The sequence below is a fragment of the Engystomops pustulosus genome, chromosome 7, assembly GCF_040894005.1.
Source record: "Engystomops pustulosus chromosome 7, aEngPut4.maternal, whole genome shotgun sequence".
Lineage (NCBI taxonomy): Eukaryota > Metazoa > Chordata > Amphibia > Anura > Leptodactylidae > Engystomops > Engystomops pustulosus.
The window spans coordinates 96,184,698-96,204,395 of record NC_092417.1 but is presented as its reverse complement, the minus strand read 5'-3'; the positions used below and the strand labels follow the sequence as shown (position 1 = coordinate 96,204,395).

At 40.9% G+C, this 19,698-nt stretch overlaps 1 protein-coding gene across 1 annotated transcript in view; it reads left to right on the top strand.

Annotated features, from left to right (window-relative positions):
- The window catches only part of HSD17B2 (hydroxysteroid 17-beta dehydrogenase 2), a 65,218-nt gene extending 51,458 nt beyond the window's left edge, over positions 1-13,760 (top strand). Inside the window, exons 2-5 of the mRNA XM_072114256.1 lie at positions 4,131-4,343; positions 5,451-5,636; positions 10,633-10,770; positions 13,092-13,760. Coding sequence (XP_071970357.1) covers positions 4,131-4,343; positions 5,451-5,636; positions 10,633-10,770; positions 13,092-13,453 — 899 coding nt within the window. The 3' untranslated portion in view covers positions 13,454-13,760. The remainder of the gene's footprint in view (positions 1-4,130; positions 4,344-5,450; positions 5,637-10,632; positions 10,771-13,091) is intronic.
- Positions 13,761-19,698: the final 5,938 nt, after the last annotated feature.

Sequence of the window (19,698 nt, the reverse complement as noted above, 5' to 3'; positions counted from 1 at the left end):
CTTCCCGGTTTTTTCCATAACGAGGTAAGCTATAAATCTGTTGGATTTCTTCTTTACACCATGCCTGATGAAAGCCCTAGTCCAGAGCTGAAACGCGTCGCACTGCATTTTTAATACGTTATGTATATGTTCATTTTATAAGGGAAAACATTTTTTTAGTAACAATAAAAGAGATTCCTTTATCCATTGGATCTCTATGCCTGCTGTTTGCACCAAGCGCCTTCCTAAACCTCTCTTCGGGCTCTTCCTCCATTCCACATCGTTCCGGGATCCTGGTCCTTGGCAAACGTGGTCTCCTAGGAGTGGCAGCTGCTGATAGCTATTCACTACATGCTAGTACCATCTTCATTAAGGTGAGAGTCTTGACTTACTCTTCTATACCATTTGACCATTACGATATCACACGATAGCTGCGCCTCTCTTCCCTTGTTTCTACCTCCTGTCACTCTATCTGGGACCTGGAGCTTTGCCCCCAGAGTCCCTCGATCCCAGGCTCCTACTGTATAAATGTAAAAAGAATGAGAAGGTTATTATAAAAGGAAGTAAGTTATCTGACTCTTTATAAGAAACTTAATGTTTTATTTTGTGTATTAAGAATGTGCCAGAACCTTCATGTTCTTCAAAGTAACAACTTAGTAATGGTCTTGATCAAATGCACAGAATCGAAGACACACAGTTACGATTCTGCTCTTTAATATCATCATATATATTTGATCTTTCCTGATGTCTTGTCAGATGATGAGTGAGATCTAAGTTTATATATTTCTAGATTTTTCACCATGACACATATTAACAAGGCTGACGTTCCATGTATTGACCCTGCCAACTCAGGATCCTTTGAAGTCTATCTTGATTAACTTACAAACAACAGACCTGCAATGATGAGACCATGTGTGAAACAGTATTGCAGCTCAATATAATTCAACTGAAAGCTGCAAAGATGTTGTAAATGCTGCCTGTGTAAGTGAATGATACTTTTTGTGGATAACCCATTGAGATAGACTTCTTTTTTAAAGAACCAAACTCTTGAGTGGTGGAAATTTCTCCTGGATCTCTGACCCATGGCCAACTGACATTGGGGAAATACATTTGTTCATGTTCAACAGTGATATAACTTGTAACTTGGGTTTAGTCTTTTTTTAAAGTGCAACTGTATAAAAACGTTTGCCTAGCTCTGCACTAAGCTAAAAGAAGCAATTTCTCTAATTTACAATCATTAGCTATCTGCAGTCATTTGTCATCTGGTATTACCTTATGTCTCTGGTTGTCTGGCTTGGTTGGATTGCCATGTGATTCAAAAGCTCCCGGCAGCTGCTGGACCTGAAAAACGGAGCGTTTGAATGCAACCTCAGGGTGCATTCACATGTTCAGTTTCAGTAGCACTTCTTAATGATATGTCCTCACCCATTATAATCCCCACCTGCTTTAGGCTTGAAAAACTGAACTTGTGGCTTCACCCTCAGGGTGCGTTCACGCGTGGCAGTAATGCATACATTTTCAAACGCATCAGAACAACACATGCATCACAAATGCATGCCTTAATGCTATGTTAACTTTATGCTAATATTATGCCAAGATAACTGATAACATCATGTTAAAAATGCATGCATTAATGCTATGTTAATACTATGTTAAGTAATGTGTAAACACACGTGTTAACATTACATTAACACATGCATTTTGTTAATTCATTGTTAACAGCTATGTAATCAGGCAAATCTCCTCTTCTCAGCTATTCTTATGCGTTACCACAATGTGTGAACACACCCTTAATATAACTTTTTCTTTGTGATGTAGTAGATGTAGCAGAGCTCCAGTGCTCTGTCTACTTTGGCTTGCTCTGCACTAGATTTCTGTACAAGTAATAACACTGATTCTTTGTCTTGATTGGCTGGGTTTGCGCACGTTCAAATGAATGAACGTCACAACCAGGAAGTCCTGCCCACTTCAGGAAAAGCTGAGAGGATATTACAGATATCCCCATATATCTATTAGCCCTACATCTCAGGATATACATCAGTATTATGGCCCCATAAAAATCTATGGGGCTATACTGGATATGAATATTTTGGCAGCACCATTGGGAAAGATTTGTGCAATTTTCTGTTGGGCTTGACCACAAGGGGTCACTAATTGCTCAAGAGTCGGTTGCTCCAAATCAATTACCAAGCATGTGTGCACGGCGGTAAGAACTGTACACGGACACAAGAGTCAGTCTATAGCTCTTCCTTCATGCTGGATGCACTAATGAATTCTGAGCCCAAAGTTTTATTACACACTCTTTTAAACAGTCATTATTGGTGTTGTCATCTTGGCCGTGGTGACGTAGTCTGTGCAGTCTCAGTAGTTGCAGGGTGTTGGCCAGATCGAGACAGGATGCATGCGCCATCTTCATTGCCGTCATACGTAGCCTGTTTCTAGATAGATACAAGAAGCAGGACTGAAAAGACCACAACAGGTGATATCAGTTCCCTACATCAAATTAAATTCACCAATAAAAAACATGGAAGGGTGAACTAAAGCTTATTAAAACATAACTTTTAATATATTCAATAAAAGGTCATAAAGTACTTCAGACCAGAGCCACAATCTATTTAACAGAAATGGAGAGCAGTAATAAAACAGACAATTTTACATCAATACACAATGGAAAGATCTCTGATTAAAGGATAATAAACCAGAAAGATCTCACCCATAACGAGGAGACAGGAGCCACAGAAATTGAGCAGGAATATGGAGCGGCTACTGTCAACAGACAAGGCAGGAGGCACTGCATCCAGGTATCCCTAAAGCTGCTCTGTCCCTGCTCCCCAGAATAGCGCCAGTCCTAACAAGGACAGTCCGAGGAGATCCCTAGAATCTAAAGGTCCCTAGGATTGCCACAGAATGCCTTCCCAACAAGTTTCCAGATCTGCCATCCAGGAGGATCTTTCATCAGGGGAAATAAGACAAGGTGCATAAATAATGTCAGGTTGATCACGCCATGGACAGTGGTCCTATAGAGAACTCAGTGGTGTATCTTAGTGGCGGCCAGTGACGGGATGTTTCTAGACAGGATGCATGCGCCATCTTCATTGCTGTTCCTATATATAGATACATAGGTAAAAGGAAACAACATACAACCATAGAAAAGCAGAAGCTGAATGTCAGCTTGCTTCAATGGAGGATTTACTTTATTAAGATACTTTTGACCTTCACAGATCGACCATGTGGCATATAATTATTTATGCACATTTCTTCTAGAAGATAATATCTATACAGCAGAGGTGGCTTATACTCCTCCATAGTATATACAACTGTGTTGTGATTTGTAAGCTGGGTATTCCCACAAAGACAAGATTCTTAAATATATTCAGGATAACAAAATAACACATTCTCTAGTTCTATGTTATTAACAAAAATGCAGCATTTCACAGATATGATTCCAAACTGTCTCTATCAGTCCGGTTGTACACAATTTCAATTGCCTGGGATCCGACCGTTAATCTTCTGGTTCTCCTGTCTGATGCTGCACCCTTGTATTCCAAGACCAACTCACACAGAGACTTCCTGTTGGCGGGCGCGTATAATACTTTTAGCTAAAAGCAGGGTGTCAAGTAGTTACTAGAGCTCTATAGGAACCTGCTACTACCTGTATTTGTGAAAAACATGATGACAGGTTTCCTTTAAGGTTGACTACTATGGTGGCCTACATGTAGAAGTAACTGGCACTTTAAAAATGTAACCTATTTAGATCAGAATTTTCTAATTAAAAGATAGCGATCAATAAGACTTCGTTTCTTCTTGTCTGGAGTGCCTCCGTGTTCCTGTGCAATCCTCAGACATGCAGACACAATTCTCTCCATTGGAATGTAAAATCTGACCACAAAGTCTGTCAGAAGGTGTTTGGTATTTTGTTAAATTAAAGGATTATCTCTGAAGGAAAAACAATGTCTTTTCCAATTTGCCTAGCTTTGGGCTATATGTTACTCATGTGGAAGTCTCCAGTCAGTTAAAGCATCTTTCAGTTTCACAGCTCGGGATAGCTTCAATTGCTTTCAATACAAACGTGTTTCCTGGCTGATGTAGGGAGAGGTGTTTGCTTTGGATGGGCTATGCTAAATTCTCTCACTTTTCTTTCCTTTGTTAAGGGTGTGATTCGGGACTTGGACACGCACTAGCTAAGTACTTGGATGAAATAGGAGTTCTTGTTTATGCTGGTGTGTTGGACAAGAAAGGTCAAGGTGCCGAAGAACTTAGTAGGGTTTCTTCTCCAAGGCTTTCTTTGATCCAACTTGATGTCACCAATCCAGAACAGATAAAGAATGCCTACAATGGAGTCAGAAATCAGGTTCAAGATGCAGGTAACACCTTAACACCAAAAGGTCACCACCAATCCAATGAAACACCATCCTTCCTTATCAAAATAGAAATAGAAAAACCCTGTGGGTCTACATTGTTGATCCAGAAAAATTCCCCATAGGACACCAATAATCCCATTATGCAAGAGTGTGTCTGTCATTGGCAGCAGCTTATGAGCAGTTGGGTGCTGGTAGCCAACCTTCAAATCTGCAGATTTGTTACTGTTGGGAAAGGGTAATAATTCATTAAAGGGCTTGTGCCACAATATACTCTTATCCTCTATCTATAGGAAGGGTATAGGTGTCTGCTGGGGTCAGTATTTAGGAGAAGAGGGACCATGAATCCTCTGAAGTGCCCCACAACAAATGGCATTGGTACCATTATCTGCAGCTGCCAAAAAAATAAATGTCACATGGTAGAGGACTTTATTTGGTTTCCAAGACACCTTTATCTGCAGCATTTGACTTTAAGCAGATTAAGGAAGCAGATATTTTCTTTGCTCAGTCTTTAATTCTAGGATTATGCATTGAGATATGGCACTGGTGAGATACAGACTGAATACATTATCTCTAAATGTAAATACACTTTGTGTGCAAGCACACAGTGGACGGATTGTCTTGTGACTGTGAATATATTTCTGTGACTGTGAATACTGTTGAATATTTTTTACTGAATTAAACATGGCCAACCCTGGGAGACCTTAGAAACGTCATATGCTATTGTACAGTCTGTGGAGACTAGTAAGACATGTAGTACATTTGGACAATACAGGTAACTAAATGCTGATATTTGACAGATTAGAGGAATGTCCTGGACCTTGGTCTCCTGAGTCGTTTATTTGGATTGGAATATGTAAAACCTTTTCATATTTTATACTGATAATAAATTTAATTCCTCCTACCACAGCCACTTCCCTTCTATTGACTGTGACGTGAAGAAAAACAGTTTATATCCACATATGGCTTAAAAAACATCTGATATTATAAGTGATGGCAAGATGACCAACATCATGCATCTTTTATAGCAAGTTGGTATTTATATTGGTAAAATAATGTAGGATACATCCCTAAATCAAGTATTAATACATTATTTTTTGTCTAATGGTCTAGGCCTTTGGGGTATAGTACACAATGCTGGAGTGCTTGGCTACATGGCAGATGGAGAACTGTTGCCTTTAAGTGTCTACAAGCAATGTATGGATGTAAATTTCATTGGAGTTGTTCAAGTCACTAAGATGTTTATGCCTTTATTGAGGAAAGCCAAAGGGAGACTTGTGACCATATCTAGTATGGCAGGTAAGTCGTTGAGAGTACAATAAGACCCAACAAAAAATTAATTAAGATCAGAACGAAAAATTATTTCTGATCCCAAATATGAAATCATATTCCAATATTCTAGTCTAGGATCTGTATTTTCAGGAGAAGGGCCAGTTCATCAATTGCAGTCTTGACACAGCTAATGAAAGAGGAGCTGTTGGGGGTTAATAGCAATTTGTGGACACTGTTTGACCCACACAAGGCTCTAGCTTTTCCAAGATTTAAGATTCCAGTCTCTGTGATCATTTTTTTTCTGTTGAGTAAACTGTCTTTTTATAAAGGTCTTACTTTTTGGGTTAACTTGTTAGAGGGGTTGTCCACTTTCAGCAAATAATTAACATGGTTTGTGTAAGGAAAAAATATGCAATTATCCAATATACTTTTTGTATCGATTCCTCACAGTTTCTAGATCTCTGCTTGCTGTCCTTCTATAGAAAGCTTTTATGTTTACTTCTAGTGGATAGATGGAAGATGGACACGATGGTGCAAAAGCCATATTTATCAAAAAAGAGTAATCAGAGCCTAATGGCTAATACACCTGCCCGTCCATCACATGACCATGGAGAGATTTCTATCCACTTGAGTAAACATAGAAGCTTTCTATAGAAGGACAGCAAGCAGAGATCTAGAAAACTGAGGAATTGATACAGAAAGTATATTGGAAAATTGTATAACTTTTTATTACACAAACAATATCAATTATTTTATGAAAGGGGACACCCCCTTGAACTGTACCAATTGCTTTACGCCTGTGGAATATGTTGCTAAATTTGGTGCAGCTTTTTCATGGTTGTTGTCCAAAATGCATCCTAATCAACACGACTTCATACACTGACTGCACAGTGTGAAGAATACATTTGGGAAATTGTGTTCTTCTACCTAATATCCATTTCTCAGCACCGCCTTTATCCTTTCACCTGTGTTTATTCTGCGTATATAGCACAATAGATCATTGAGAGTAAATCCTGACTGTGTTAATCAGAATGCAGATGAAGGCAGGTGACTGACAGCCACTATGGTATGATGCCCTGTGCTCATGTAGTCCTTATCTACTACCCCATACTGTTAACGTACAATCATACTGTCAGTTATGTACAGAAATATTAGAGGGTGGATCAATCAAGTTTCTGACGCCAAGTCTGAGATCCTGGCTATTAATGAATAAGCTCATTAGATTGTCAGAAGTGTCTGTCACCGCTCAGTAATTGGCTCTTTGATTATTTCATTAGTTTGTTATGTGATTGTAATTGCACATATATAATCTCTCTTCTACATGGGGAACAGCAATATGATGATTACTGACATTGTTGCTAGACAACTAAAACTTGATTGTGATGATCTGCGTTCATCATGGCTATTTGCCACAGACAATTACTTAATTAAGGGATAGTCTGTTTTAAGAAAGGAATGCTTCCCTTTGAATTAGAACTTTTACCTAAGTGCCTTATAGTGTAAAAAAAAAAAAAAGCCATATACCATGGACATAAACACATTACATAATGCTAACATAATACACAGTAACCAGTTGACCCATAAAATTATGATTCAGATAATATTATACAGTACTGGCAGTTCTGGGTTGCATACAAGATAGGTTCTATAAGATTGTTCTTAAAGGGGTTTGCTCAAGAAAGAAAGTTCTCCAATTTTAATCCCTTAGTGATGTTTACACAATTAAGATAATTTTTAACCCCGTTATTTTACAATTTTACTCAGTTTTTTTGCTGTTTTAGCTCCTATCATTTCCTAGGCTGCTCAGTGTAAAATTCCCAAATGTGGACAGGGACTCTCTGAGCAGACATTTCATGATTCCTCTGTGCCATGAGATGTGTGCTTACAATGTGCTTAGATTATCATGGTTCAGAGTTTGTCTACACTTTCATTTAGCTTCTAAACATTCTACTTGTATCTGACACATAGCAAAAAAAAAATGAGACCGTTCAGAGATGAGAGATTATGAGATCCATTAAATGGATATAACGCAATGCCACTCTTTTTTTTAATGCTAACATAACTATAAGCACACAGAGAAGCTCTGCTCCATCACCTAGTCAATATAACACACAGTCAGCTCTGCTATAAAGACCTTATCTTTTTGTAGCCAGTAGATTAAGCTTGCTGGCAGGAAGTGTGTGAACTGGTCTCATTATGTGGGAGGGGGGCAGGAGGGAGAGAACACTGCAGCCATGCAGCGAAGAGAGGGATCAGGATCATATATTTGTTCATCCCTGAGTTGAGTGGTTTTGCTGAAAAAACAATTATAACATTCAGGACCTTGGGAAAGCTGGGTGAGGCTTGCTGTCTACATAAACACATTACACATGGAGCTTATTCAAGACATGACTAATCAACTAGAGCTGGATCAATCATACACAGCAGCTGGTGATTATTCTGCAGCAATTGATTATTTTGCCTTCAGGCACAGCCCAGGTATTACATCATCCTATGAAGCAGTGAATAACTAATGTGCTAGGAGAAGCACTGGAGCAGCTACAGAAGTGAGGCAGCTTCATTATCATAATTTTATAATAGTTTTTTCAGCAAAACCACTCTGCACGAGGATTACCCTAGGATATGACTCTGCATCAGTGTAGTTACAGCATTCTCAAGGTATGTTTGCTTCATAATGCACCAAATAAAATGGTAGGTTTCCTTTAAGAAGTGTCTGTGCTGAGATTGTGTCGCACGCAACCCTTTTATGGCACAGCTGCACTGGCTTATATGCGACACAACTTAGGGGTGTACCATCGGTCGGTCCGACTGATTTTGACCGTGCGCCATATTTAACTTAAGACAAAAATTAGAGACAGGAAATACAAAAGGACTAGTGTATATGTATAAATAGGTGCCAGTATTTAGTTGTAGGTCCAATATAGGTTGTCACACCTAAACTAATACCTCCCAAAAGAAACACAAAATATTAACTACCTATTGTACCACTCAAATTTAGAGGAAGAATTGAGGCAAAACAATGTTTTCAATAGAGGGGTAATGGATTAACAAACTTTATTTTTGCAGACATATAACAAAAAGCACACAATTAAAAAATTGCTAGATTATACATGACAGGGTTGTCAGGTGATGTACAACAGAGAAAGGCAGTCATGCCCGGACATGGGGACAGTGTAATGAAACCATTAGATAAAAAGGAAGGACTGGTATCAATCAGCATAGGGCAAATAGCAGTATTGATAAATCAATATACACATGGGTACTTAGTGTTGAAAAGCCAAATGCTAGCGAAATAAAAGAAACATTGGAGGGAATTAGAGCCAGTCCTTACCGCGTGTAGGTGACGGTGGTCACAATGTCCAGGGATGACTGCCGCCCTTTTGTGGCACAGCTGCACTGGCTTATATGCGACACAAATTAGGGGTGTACCATCGGTCGGTCCGACTGTATTGCACACCCTATGTTGAAGGTGCACCACATAAACTTTGTTGAGCCAGTGCGGGGAAGCGACACATTCATGATTTCTGGCGCACAATCTTAGTGAATCGCTGCACGCAGACCACTTTACTTTAAGGAAGGCTATGCCAGATCCCAGTAGAGATTGCATTGCTGCAGAATTATTATTATGAATTGATAAAACTACATTATGTTTGTTTTTGTGTGTCTTTTTACCTAGAACAGATCCAAATATGAACCAACTTAAAATTGTGTGATAAGACAATGTGTCTATGCTGGATTAGTTAACATGTCTTAGTCACTTCAGGGTAACACAGTGCATGCAAGTTCTAGCTTGTTATCAGATGAAAAGGTTTTTCTGCACAATGAACGGTACGTGTGGTTATTTCCTCTGACATGTACAACCCAAGGCTGTGAAAGAACTGGATATGAGGTCACTGTGACCTTCAATAAGCTATTCATTTCAATTGGGATTAACTTTTCTGTGCAAAATAGAAGGAGCCTTAAAGAATTTAGCACAACGGAATCCTCCATTGGGGCGTAGACAAACTTCACAAATGCAAGAACGTTCTTTGAGCCAGGCAATGATGTATTCAGTGCTGTAAATAGTGCGATCTATAGGTGATCTACTGTATGTTATTGGCAGGGAGCGATGAAGAAGGGGGTTGATCATTGGTTTGGTCCACTTTGCTGTTTCCTGATTTCATATGTGAATTTCCCAAACATCTGTTAGATGAATTGCCCAGAGCTGCCAACATGAAGATGTGTTTTGCAGGTCTCTTGGAACAGCTTGTAGAGAGATTGTATTTAGGTCACACTAGGTATGTATATGATTAATATAATACTGAACACTCCACAAGCAGTACATGACTGCTAAATATAATTATACTTATATTTCTAGAACACTACAACCCCCAATATCATCTCAGATATCACCTAACCACAATTTCAACATAGCGTACTACATTTTTACAACTAGACCTGCCAAAAAGGCATGATCATAGTATGTTCTTCTTATACTCCAAAAGTAGACAGCCAAAATATCCACCACTGGCTTTGACCATTAGACAGTTTTCATTTACACTGCACATATGACAATACATATTCCAACATGGAGCAACTACTGCTGATGAATATTATACAATTCTGTAATACAGGTGGTCCCTGGATTTGGAACAAAGATGTGTTCTGTAGGTTTCTGTATTTAACTCCAGACACAAAAAAAATATTTTGTTACTGTGATAATAGGATTTTCCATATTATAGGTTGTCATTGGAACAAGGAGTAACAATAAAGCTACATTGCAGACACCTTTAATAACTCTTACAGCTGATCATTGCAGGTCAAAATTCAGTAATTGATATCCCTTTCACAGAACAGTGCTATACCTCCAAACATGACCCAACCAGTAGATATGACCATAAAACATTTATATCATGTTCGGTCTATAGAACATTACACCTCCAGGTATGACTTGATCGTTCGAAAATTATTAAGATACCACTAGACTCGGATTGGCATATAATAGGATCGATTTTTTTAAAGAATAATATTATTTTGTCTTCAGGACACACTCCACTACCTGGGTTTGCAGCTTATGCAGCATCTAAAGCAGCTCTGTCCATGTTCTCTGCAGTGATGCGTCAAGATCTTTTCAAGTGGGGTGTGAAAGTGTCTGCCATTTATCCAAGTGGTTTTAAAACAAGTATGTATATATGAAAATGTTTTGTGTCACTTTCTCCGATCGGGGTGTTAGAGGCAGGTGTTGGCTATAATATATAGCCGACACCCGCAGCTTCTGGCCCCGGCTCCGTTCAGGAGCCGGGACCAGCATTTTTACGTACTATTACTGCATATTGCGGGAACGCACCTCTCGCCATGCAGTAATAGTACGTCAATTGTCGGGAAGGGGTTGAAGGGGTTTTCCCACGGACAAAGTTACCCCCAACTTGCTGATCAGTGGGGGTTTCAGTGCTGAGACTCCCACAGATGCCGAAAACAAGGGGTCTGATGGGGACCCATGTACCTCTGTTCGACCCCTCGTTGCTCTGTCAGACTAATGGAGCAGAACGGTCATGCACGACCATTAGTCCGACGGCTCCTCATTTTCGTGATCTGTGGGGGTATCAGCATTGAGACCCCCACTGATCAGCAAGTTAGCCCCTATCCCATGGATAGGACCTAACTTTTGTTCGTGGGAAAATCCCGTTAAACCCTTACCGACATGTGACGTACAATTACGTCATATGCCGCCTGCGGGTGTATGGAGAGGGATCGAGGGCTGGAGTGGGCATATTGAAGAAAACACCCACCGATAACACCCGTGGTCAGTGCTGGTATCCATCGTGAGTGTTAACTCCCGGCAAAGCTGCAGGTGGCATTTAAATCCTGGCGGTACGTGGGCGCCACCATCTTGGATTCAATCACCACCCCCTTTGAGGTCATTGGAGGAGGGGGAGATCAGTTGCCATGATGACCTCGGGTCTTAAGAAGATCCCATGCTGTCTGATTTTAACATATTCATTTTAATGTGCAATTTGCACATTATAATTAATGATGAGAAAAATGTCCACTTCTGTAGTAGTAGTATGGCAGTATATAGTTGGATCAATGAAATAACCTAGGGTTAAAGTACCCTAGGGGTCTAAAAAAACCCAGTAAAAATTAAAGTAAAAAATTATTTAAAAAAAACCTAAAAATCAAATGACCCCCCCCCCCCAAATTTTTTGGGAACTCATATATATATAAACAAACAGTAAAAATTATAAAAATGTTAGGTATCGCCGCGTCCCAAGATGTGCGATAAATACCACTTTTTGGCCAATTTGAAAAATATAAAATAGTCAATAAAAAATTATCAAAAGGCCATACAGTGCTAAAAATGGTAGCATTGAAAACGCCATCAAAAGTTGCAATAAATCACACCAAAGCTCCCTACACCAAAGTATGAAAAAGTTATTAGCTCCAGAAGATGGCAAAATGAAGATTTTTTTTTTGTACAGGTGGTTTTCACTTTTGTAAATGCATGAAAACATTATAAAACCTATACTAATTTGGTATTACCGTGATTGCACTGACCCAAAGAATAAAGTAGACATGCCATTTAGAGTGCACAGTGAAAGGTATAAAATCCAAGCCCACAAGAAAATGCGATTTTTCACTATTTTTACTGCATTTGGAATTTTTCTCCTGCCTTAGTACACAGCATGGAATATTTAATACCGTCACTATAAAGTGCAATTTGTTACGCTGAAAACAAGCCCTCAGACAGCTCTTTACATGGAAAAATAAAAAGTTATAGATTTTTGAAGTTGAGGAGTAAAAAATAGAAACGCCAAAACGAAAAAGGGCCTTGGCAAGAAATACTTCATACAAAAAACTTTATAGAGGTGGCACTTAATGGCTCTTTATTTAATATCTCTACGCCACATATATATATGTGTTAATAAAATTAAATATACCACTTGCATGCCTCTTATTAGGTCTTTAGCGCTGCCTACTGAATATCCTAATGCTAATTTTCTTGGTATGTTGCTCTCTATTGGCATCGCCTGGTCAGTCACCATGCTGCCACGAGAGGTAATAATTGAATGTCAACATATACGATAAGTAGCAAGTTTATAAAGTTTTATAGTACCATATTGGTAGATGATACAGCTGCTATGGGGGCCTTAGAGAGAAGGGACCCACCCCTGGTTCTGTATGCTAGTGAGTGGTTGTAAATGAATTTCTATGGGTAAAAATTTGAATATGAGAACGGGAAATTCCATTTAAGATTTAGCCATGAAGCTAGCTCTCTTCTATGTACACCAGTGCCATGTGAAATTTGTTTAATATTTTACGTTAAACCACATTATCTCATCCTAATGTTGTTATAATTATCATCTTCATTCAAACAAAATTAGAGAAGAAGATTATTATAGTGGATGACGAGTCTGCACTGCTCAAAGCTATAATCATCCATCTGTATAATTGATACCTAATGCATGAATTTAAGCTTAAACTAGACATTTCATCTGCCTGCAGATATTTTTGGATCCAAAGATCATTGGTCCAGTCAAGACCAGAAAATTCTTGATAACCTTATGCCAGATGTTAAAGAAGATTATGGGGAGGAATACCTGGCTAGTCTGAAGGACCTTCATCATACAATGTCTACAGTAAGTTCGCCTGACCTTTCCCCTGTCCTGGAGGATGTATGCCATGCTCTTTTGGCAGAAGAACCTTATTTCTCCTACACTCCAGGAAGGTGTGCATATCTTATCCCTTGTTTGTTCCGTTATTTTCCTCTTTGGGTTTATGATAACTTTGCAAAACGGACCTTCCAAATCCACCATATCCTGCCAAGGTCCTTGCAGATGTCAAAAGCTAATAATAAAATGGACTAAAAATTCCATGCCAATGGAAATTTTGAAAAATCTTCATGCATGACACATTGCTGGTAATGCTTTGGAACCAATTCAGTCCTGAAGATTGCTACATCTATTTTATGCTTAATATTGGCCATTTCTATGATCTGATTCCTTTGTAATCAATGCATGGGTAAGAACTGGAAAGCCTTCTTTTTTTTTAAAGAAAAAGTTTTTTTATGGACAATAATATTGAAGACAACTTTGATTATTAAATGTAATTAAATTTCACTTTATTATATTTGTATCCAAAAGCTTTATTAAATGTAAAAAGATTTTAATCATCTTCATGGTTGAAACATTTATGCTGTAAAACTTTTGATGCCCAATGACATGAGTGAGGCAAATAACATGGTAACACTGAATCCAGGCCAGTCCCTGGTGATAAAGGTGATTGTGAGCACCTAAACATCAGACATAGGCTTTGCTAAAGGGAACACATTGAATTTCAGCAGCATAGATTTCGATTTTGTTCTTTACAATTGAATAAGAAATAGTCCCCTCACAGCTCCTGACAATTAATCTGATTAACATGAATACAATAAGTGTAAATTTTGTGTTAACATGTGTATCATTGTTTTCTGCCTTAAATAGATCTGACCTTAAAAGGGAGATTTTTTAACATTGTGCGATAATTCAAAATAATAAAAGGTTCCTTCACTTGTTTCCATCTAGATTCCAAAAGTCCCTTAGTAACAAAACACATCTTACAAATAGAAGTTAACTTCAATAGTATCAGCATATTCATGTTAGCTGTACAGCCTTTCTCTATTAGGCCGTATGCACACAACTGTATGACCGTGTACTAGCCATTTTATGCACAGCTTGCAAAAGGCCCCATTGACTTTAAAGGGGAATATGGTGATCCATTTGGATGGCTGTATTTCCCACCGCACTGTAATTGAGGTAGGTCATTCCAATAGAAGCAGGAATAGAAGAAGGAAATATCTGTCATATGGTTCACAGATGAGTGTCACACAGCCCACAGGGTTGTGTGGACTTGGCCTCAACCGGATAATGGACAATATACACTGGAGATGAAAATTAGAGAACAACACACAATTTCCTAAACATCAATGTCATTGTGCAAGCCTCTGTGAATATATCCTAACATGAGTAAAATAACAGTATTTTAAGCTTATTTCATAAATTGTACATATTCTTAAACACATAATAAAATGCAATTGTGATAATTATAAAATAACACTGAACAAAATTCAGATACCTGCAAGTTATTGGTGTTAATCTGGCGCCCGGTGCTATTTTCCTTAATTATCTGACAAACCCTATTTAAATTGCGGCCAAACTTTCTAATTTGCTGACTTTGCAAAAATGGTGTGCCGTTCCATAGGGACTGAAACCTTCGGCAGAAGGTTGTCCAAATGAAGTAAAAAGGGGTGACCCTGTCAGTCATAGCTGATCTTTTTCAAGTCGTGATTTCTAGAATATTGCATCTTTACAAAAAAAAAAATACAAGAGAGAACGGGATAATTTTAAGGATCTATTAACTAAATGTGTCAACACTGCATCTGGAATTGCTCGCCAATTCAGGACTGAACAGGGTAAAAATCTGTCCAATCATACAGTGTCACTTGGTTTTAGAGCATTTGGACTGAAAGCCAAATCTGCAGTGACCAATCTTCACATTTAGCAGAATCAAAGGGCTAACCTTTGCTGAGGATCATGTTGTGTGGACAGAGGAGAAGTGGCCCACAGTTCGTTTTAGTGTTGAAAGCAGATTTAATTTATTTGGATCTAATGGGAAACATTATGTTTGTTAAGAAACAGACTACCAAAAATGTGTTAAAAAAAAGTCAGTGAAAGGTGGTGGAGGAAGTGCCAAGGTTTGGGGAATATTTTCTGCAGCAGGAGCTGAACCTTTTATACAGCTACATGGCAGAGTGAATGCAAGTGTGTTTCAAAACACCACATGGTTCCTTCCTTGCATTCTTCACTCAATCAGCCAGCAATTTTCATGCAGGACAATGCCCCCTGTCTCACAGCAAAACGGGTAAAGCAGTTAATTGAAACAGAAAGTAAACCAAACGTGAAAAAACTCCAGCGAAGATCCAAAAAATGTAGGTCAAAAAAGTGGGTATAGAGAAAATCAAAAGAAAAAAGGGAGCATAAAAACTAACTTTTAATCCATAAGGTTAAAAAACCATGTGCACATGGGAGAGGAGGAAGCCATGACACTTTTCGGAAGTTAATCCTTAGTCATACTGGCGTGAGTGCATGTGGAAACAAGAGACATTTAAAATCCAAAGGGAACGCCCAAGGAGGAAACAAGGAAATGATGTAGCGCACTTCAGAAAGAGGAAAACACAGGTATTGGAAAGAATACGATAAATAATGAAAAATTTGAAAAATTGTCCAAAACATAAGTATATGAGTATAAATATGGACTTAGTAAAAGTGCATGAGGTTGGATCGTAAGTTTAAACCATGGGGGTGGCTGGTATTTAAGGTAAGTATCCAAAAGGCCTCTCTAGTGAGTAGGGCTTTTCGCCAGTCACCTCCCCTTTTTGGTAGTGAAACTTTTTCAATAATTGTTGCCGACATATGTGTGAACTTGGGAAGTGGTGGAACAGTCTGGGCCAACTGAAGCAGCCGGGGGAGCCTTAGGTGATTTTTTGGTGTCTTAACCACTGAAGCTCATGTTTACACTACAGGTGCCTGGTCATACATGACTTTCTCAGATTTCTAAGGCTTTGGACTTGTGGTACAGCATGCAATTGATACTTGTTCTGTCTTCAGCATTCTGTGAGAGAAAATGCCATGCTGCAGACACCCTTGGGCTACCTTTGTTTTATGGGTACCTGGGCAAGGGCAGTAGCAGTTGACGACAGAAAGGTGAGTACTTAGTTTACTTAGTACTTAGATTATTTAATATTTATTCTCCAGGGGGCTGGCTATATGCTACATTGGGCTGGCTGGTTATATATTAAAGGGGGCTTGCTGGCTATATACTAAAGGAGGCTGGCTTGCTATATACTAAAAGGGGCTGGCTAACTATATTACAGGGGGCTGGCTTTATACTACAAGATCCCCAAGGTCTGTTGTACCCGCTCTCTATTCCCGAGGCCACAGCCATGTCAGAGTATATCAAGGAGAACCTGCAAAGAGGTTTCATATGGAAGTTCTCCTCTCCTGTGGGCACAGGATTCTTCTTTGTTACCAAGAAGGACAGCTCCTCGCATCCTTGCATTGACTATCGTGGTCTTAACAGGGTCATGGTTAAGAACCGCTATCCTCTGCTGTTGATCACGGAGCTCTTCGACCGCCTCCGTGGTTCCAGGATTTTCTCCAAGCTGGATCTGCGTGGGGCCTACAATCTCATCTGAAACCGCAAGGGTGACAAATGGAAGAGAGCATTTAACACCCAAGATGGACATTTAGAATATCTTGTGATGCCATTTAGACTTTTTTATGCTCCAGCTGTCTTCCAGGAATTTGTCAATGACATCTTTTGCTGTATATGTGTGTCCTGGTCTACTTGGACGACATTTTGGTCTTCTCCCCGGAAATTGAGTCCCACCAGTCTCATGTACAGCAAGTTCTTGGCCGCCTATGGGATAATCATCTCTACGCCAAGCTCGAGAAGTGTGTTTCACCAATGAAGCCTACCTTTCCTCGGTTACATATTCTCCAACAAAGGTCTCCAGATGGATCCAGCCAAACTGTCGTCAGTTCTGCAGTGGCCGCGTCCAGAAGGTCTTCATGCCATTCAGAGGTTCCTGGGCTTCGCGAACTACTACCGGCAGTCTATTGCACATTTCTCTACTCTGGTCTCTCCCGTCGTGGCGCTCACCAAGAAGAGCACTAATCCACGCCTCTGTGAAGGCTTCTTCAGCCACCAAAGGCCAAAGTTAAAGTCCGCCTTTGCCACAGCTCCTGTTCTCTCTAGGCCCAATACAGAGAAGCCTTTTATTCTGGAGGTGGATGCATCTTCTGTAGGTGCAGGGACGGTGCTCACCCAGATAGGGCCTAAGGCCTGAACACTCACATGCGACTTCTTTTCTAAAACCTTTTCTCCCACAGAGAAGAATTACTTTATAGGAGATAGAGAACTTTTGGCCATCAAACTTTCCCTGGAAGAATGGCGATTTATTTTGTAGGAAGCTCGCCATCCAGTCTGCGTTTACACAGATCAAAAACCTCTTTTACCTCCAGACAGCTCAACGTCTTAATCCCAGGCAAGCCTGTTGGTCACTATTCTTCTCCCACTTTAACCTGATGATCCACTTCCGATCTGTGGAGAAGGATGTCAAGGCGGATGCCCTTTCCCATGCCTCTGATGTCATTGGAGAGAAGCCGGTTCCTCAGCATATTATCTCTCCGGAACAGTTGGTTGCTGCCGCTCCAGTGGATCTTCGGCAGCTTCGCCCTGGCAAGACGTATGTCCGACCTGCTCTGCAGAAGAGGATTTTGTTTTGGGGACTTTCTTCAAGCCTGCCTGGGCACCCTGGGGTGCAACGCTCTGTGGCCCTCATCTCCCGCTACTACTGGTTGCCTGACTTGGTCAAGGATGTTTGGGACTTTGTGGGATCTTGCAACTCCTGTGCCTGTAATAAGCCTTCCCATCTGCCATGTGCTCCATGTCTCCAGCGCCAGCCTCTTCTTTCAACATATCTTCCGGTTACATAGTCTTCCTCAACACATTGTTTCTGATAGGGGAGTTCAGTTTGGTTCCTGCTTCTGGCATTGTCTTTGCAGCCAACTGCAGGTAAAGTCCTGAGCTTACCACCCTCAATCCAATGGACAAGTGGAGAGGATTAACCACCTCCGTCATTTTGTTTCTGCTAGTTAAAACGACTGGTACGTTCCGGCTCCGCTCCCTTCTTCATTGTCTATGGACAGCATCCACACCCATTTCTTCCTTTGCCTGTGTCCTCGGATGTCCCTGCTGTTGAGGAGTTGGTACGAGATTTGAAGTCCCTGTGGGAGCAGACTCGCCTTTCGTTGTTGCAGGCTTCTGACCGTACCAAGCCCCAGGCTGACAAGAGACGAAGGCCTCCTCCTGTCTTCTCTGCTGGTGACGAGGTCTGTTTATCCTGTAGGTACATCCGGCTGAGGATTCCCGGGTATAAGCTTGGTCCACAATTCTTGGGTCCTTTCGAGGTCCTGACTCGCATCAATCCGGTGTCCTACAAGCTGCGCCTGTCTCCCACCATGTGCATCCCAAACTCCTTCCGTGTCTCCCTACTCAAGCCTGTTGCCCTGAACCGCTTCTCCCTGCAAGTATCTCCTCCTGCTCTTGTGGCCGACTCCTCTGACATCTATGAAGTAAAGGAGAACCTCGATATGAAGACTGTGAAGGGTAAACGGTTCTTCTTGGTTGACTAGAAGGGGTTTAGGCCGGAGGAGAGATCTTGGGAGCCTGAGGACAGCATCCTGGACCATGATCTCCTGCAGAGATTTCTCCAGCCCAAGAGGAGGGAGAGGCCGAAGGGGGAGTACTGTCATGGGAGTTCCTGTGGGTTGCAGGCTGACCGGTGCTCCTCGCTGCCCACAGGCGCCAGTGCCACTCACATGTCCTTGCTGCAGATTCCCATCCTCACCCCATAAGCAGGCATCCCAGTGTCCTAGGGCGCACACTGGCTTCTGGAAATTTAAAGGGCCAGCGCACCATTAATTAGCCATTTGGTAAAATGACCAGCGCCATTTAAACCGGCCTCTACCATCACACCCTGCTGGATCTTTGTGTCTCACAGCCTTACAGAAAGCTCCCCAGTGATATTCCTGCTTGTTCCTGCTCCTGTGTTCCCATATTCCTGAGTTCCTGTGTGTTCCTGCTCCTGTGTTCCCATGTTCCAGCGTTCCTGTGTGTTCCTGCATTCTTGTGTTCCTGCGTTCCGTGTGCCCGTGTTCCTGTTCCCATCTGCCTGGACCTCCTGTTGCTGACCTCGGATTGGACTTGACCTTGCATCTCTGCTGCCTGCCCTGACCCTGTGCCTGAGCCTGACCAAGACTGTCTCTTGCTAAGGTACCTCAACCTCGGCTGCCATCGCGGGCTAGTCGCACCTGTGGAACGACCTAGTGGTACCCTGCCACAGCAAGACCATTCCGCTTTGGTGCTCTGGTGAAGACCAGATGCCATTTAGATTCCGGTCCCAGGTGTCGGCTAGTACCACCTCCCGCAGTGGTCCAGTGGATCCACTCATCCTGAATCCTGACAGGGGATACCAGTCCCGTCAGTTGCTGACAGAGAAACTGCAGTATTT